The sequence below is a fragment of the Sinocyclocheilus grahami genome, unplaced genomic scaffold (genome assembly GCF_001515645.1).
Source record: "Sinocyclocheilus grahami isolate Dianchi unplaced genomic scaffold, SAMN03320097.WGS_v1.1 scaffold734.1, whole genome shotgun sequence".
Classification (NCBI taxonomy): domain Eukaryota; kingdom Metazoa; phylum Chordata; class Actinopteri; order Cypriniformes; family Cyprinidae; genus Sinocyclocheilus; species Sinocyclocheilus grahami.
In genome coordinates this window covers 383,886-387,151 of record NW_015505913.1, presented here as the reverse complement: position 1 = coordinate 387,151, position 3,266 = coordinate 383,886, and the positions used below count along the sequence as shown (strand labels likewise).

At 41.2% G+C, this 3,266-nt stretch overlaps 1 protein-coding gene across 1 annotated transcript in view; it reads right to left on the bottom strand.

Moving 5' to 3' along the window:
- LOC107560578 (proto-oncogene vav-like) overlaps positions 1-1,669 on the bottom strand; it is an 18,163-nt gene extending 16,494 nt beyond the window's left edge. The window contains exons 1-3 of the mRNA XM_016244796.1: positions 1,661-1,669; positions 190-291; positions 47-105 (exon numbers count right to left, since the gene is read on the bottom strand). Of these exons, the coding sequence (XP_016100282.1) occupies positions 47-105; positions 190-291; positions 1,661-1,669 (170 nt within the window). The remainder of the gene's footprint in view (positions 1-46; positions 106-189; positions 292-1,660) is intronic.
- Between the last annotated feature and the right edge of the window lie 1,597 nt (positions 1,670-3,266).

Sequence of the window (3,266 nt, the reverse complement as noted above, 5' to 3'; positions counted from 1 at the left end):
TGTGTGTGTGTGTGTGTGTGTGTGAGTGTGAGTGTGTGTGTGTTACCGGAATCCTCTCTGCAGGGCCAGCGGTGTTTGTGACAGGATGGACAGTGTATCGATCACCTGTCGATCACGAGCGTTCATTAGCGTGACATTATCATCATCATCACAGTAATCACACATCAATCACTCTCTCAGAGTTCAGACCTTCGCAAAGTCCCGGACGTCAAACAGGTCAAAGGCCTCGAAAAGCTCGTTCTTCTTCATACCGAATTTCTCCTGACAGGCACACAGGAACGTCCTGATGTTCTTCAGAGAGTGCTCAGGACCTCAGACTGGGCCGAAGGTTTATCTTCCAACAAGACAATGACCCTAAGCACACAGCTAAAATAACGAAGGAGTGGCTTCACAACAACTCTGTGACTGTTCTTGAATGGGCCAGCCAGAGCCCTGACTTAAACCCAATTGAGCATCTCTGGAGAGACCTAAAAATGGCTGTCCACCAACGTTTACTATCCAACCTGACAGAACTGGAGAGGCTCTGCAAGGAGGAATGGCAGAGGATCCCTAAATCCAGGTGTGAAAAACTTGTTGCCTCTTTCCCAAAAAGACTCATGGCTGTATTCGATCAAAAGGGTGCTTCTACTAAATACTGAGCAAAGGGTCTGAATACTTAGGACCATGTGATATTTCAGTTTTTCTTTTTTAATAAATCTGCAAAAATGTCAACAATTCTGTGTTTTTCTGTCAATATGGGGTGCTGTGTGTACATTAATGAGGAAAAAAAATTAACTTAAATGATTTTAGCAAATGGCTGCAATATAACAGTGAAAAATTTAAGGGGGTCTGAATACTTTCCGTACCCAATGTAGATATAAATAATGAATGAATGAATGAACGATAGATTCGTAAGACTTTCTGGGTGTATATAAGCAGTAGGATTTGTAGAAAGGAAAATTTAAGAAACAAAAAATAAGAATAAGGGCAAATCAGTAATTTATGAATAATTTACTGCTATTGTGTAAATGATATGTAATCATGTAAACTGTAAAAAAGTAACTGTAATCTGATTATGGGCACTTTAAAATGTAATATAATCTAATTACAAGTACTTAATCTTTGGAATCTAATTGCCTAATCCAGATAATGTGTAATAAATTACTATCCAGCTCTCCGAATGATAGACAGAAAGACACACAGAGACTTTGCATCATATATTGTGAGTTTACATTACTCAATATACGACAGACATAGTAAAACTGTGTGTGAGACACCGAGCAAATGCAGAAACAGCGTATACATCTGCATTTAAAGTACTTCTTGAGTGGCGCGTGTGTGTGTGTGTGTGTGTGTGTGTGTGAGAGTGTGTAGGAGGAAGTTAAGCCGAGAATAAGGAAGTGCAATGTAAGACTGTACACGAAACAAGTGCTGTAACCTTATCAGCAACACACACATTAAACTTTCTCAAATCTGTGTGTGTGTGACAGCCGAGGTTTCCATTAAACACAGGCAGTGACCACAGTGTTTGCCAAGTTCAGCTTGCTTGCTTTCTCTCTCTGTCTCTCTCTCACTCACACACACACACACACACACACACACTCATTTGCCATTAAGATTAGCAGCTGGTGATGGTAATCAGGTGATTTCCATATCACACAGATACTCTCTCTCTCTGTACCTGAGACATCTGGGGTCGCAGGTTAATCTGACGCAGGTTGACCGACTGCGGCAGCAGGTTATTGAGCAGCTGACAGAGTAACACTCCATCTCTGAGCGCATGGGCCAGATCACACACCTGTCAAACACACGAAACACATTCAGACAGACGAACTACACAGATCGCTTCTGACAGACAGATATTCACAGTACTGATCCGGCAGTCAGCACGACCATCAGGTCTATGAATCGCTGAACTCTTTTCTCACTCAGACACCAAAACTCAATGAGCTGGCCTACAGGCGAATTTGCACGTTTACAAACTCTTTTCAAAACGCAAGTTCAAAATCTAGCATAACAAGACAGCACTTTTGATACATTTCTACAGTAATAGCATATTGAAAATGCATCCCAGATCTAAATGATTAAACACAGAGATGTAGCTGAACACCTACATTGAAACAGAAACTATTTTCACTAAGAAATTGTTAGAAACTTTATCTACTTCAATAATCGTCCAAAAATAATTTGTACGTCATGCACAGCTGTTAGTCTTTTAATTTCATTACCATCTATACAAAAGGTGAAAATAAAGGAATCATTTTGTGCTGTAATGTAAACTTGGACACTGCAGTGAATTCTAGAGTTTATTTCTGGCTTTGTAAAGAACATTTACAGAAGAAAACGTTGCATAATGCTATCTGTTGTTGGTGTTTTAGGTCATTGTTTTATGAGTGATAATAAAGTGTGTTTGTTGGGTGAAAGTAATGGGAAAATGACCTGATTTGACACTGTATGAAGTGTTTGTGACTGTGTCATCATTTATTAATCCTCAAGCTTTTCCAAACCTGTTTGAGTTCATTTCTTCTGTTGAACACAATGGAAAAACTACTATGGAAGTCAATGACTACAACATTCTTCAAAAAATCTCCTTCTGTACTCAACAGAAGAAATAAACTCAAACAGGTTTGGAACAGCTTGAGGATTGATTAATGATGACAAAATGCTAATTTTTTTAGTGGACTATCCCTTTAAATGTTGTGCCAATCTGCAAGCTGGTCAAGAGTCTTGAAAAACTGGCCTAAGCATTGAAAAATGTGTCCTAGTGTTTGAAAAAGCTGATTCTTGGTAAGCGCTCACCTGTGCGTTGTCCCAGGTGACTCTGTGGTTCTCGGGAAGCACTCGGCACTGAATCAGCCATCCGGCACACTGTCTCCACAACTCCATCTCTAAACTCACCTCAATAGCAGTGCTGACGGCCCTCGGGTGACCTTCGGTGACCTAAAACCTTCCTGATGCGTCCATGATCCCGGTGTTAAACTACAAACCCAACACTCCTCACAGCAACTACTGAAATTAGCAGCACAGACTCAATCTAACTTGAATCTGGAAAGTGTCCAGTGCCTGAACGCGAGCTCATCAATGAAGCACCTCTCTCTCCTTTGACCTTTGCCGTCTTCCTGCTTCTTCAGGATGTCCAGTGAGAGTCTCCTCTGTCGTCTGCGTTTCTTGTTCTTTCCTCCGCGCCGCCGCTGCTGCTCTGCAACCCTACAGAGGGGAGGAAGCCTTTCAACTGCACACAACTTCCTCTTTCCTCTATGTCTCTCACACACACACACACACACACA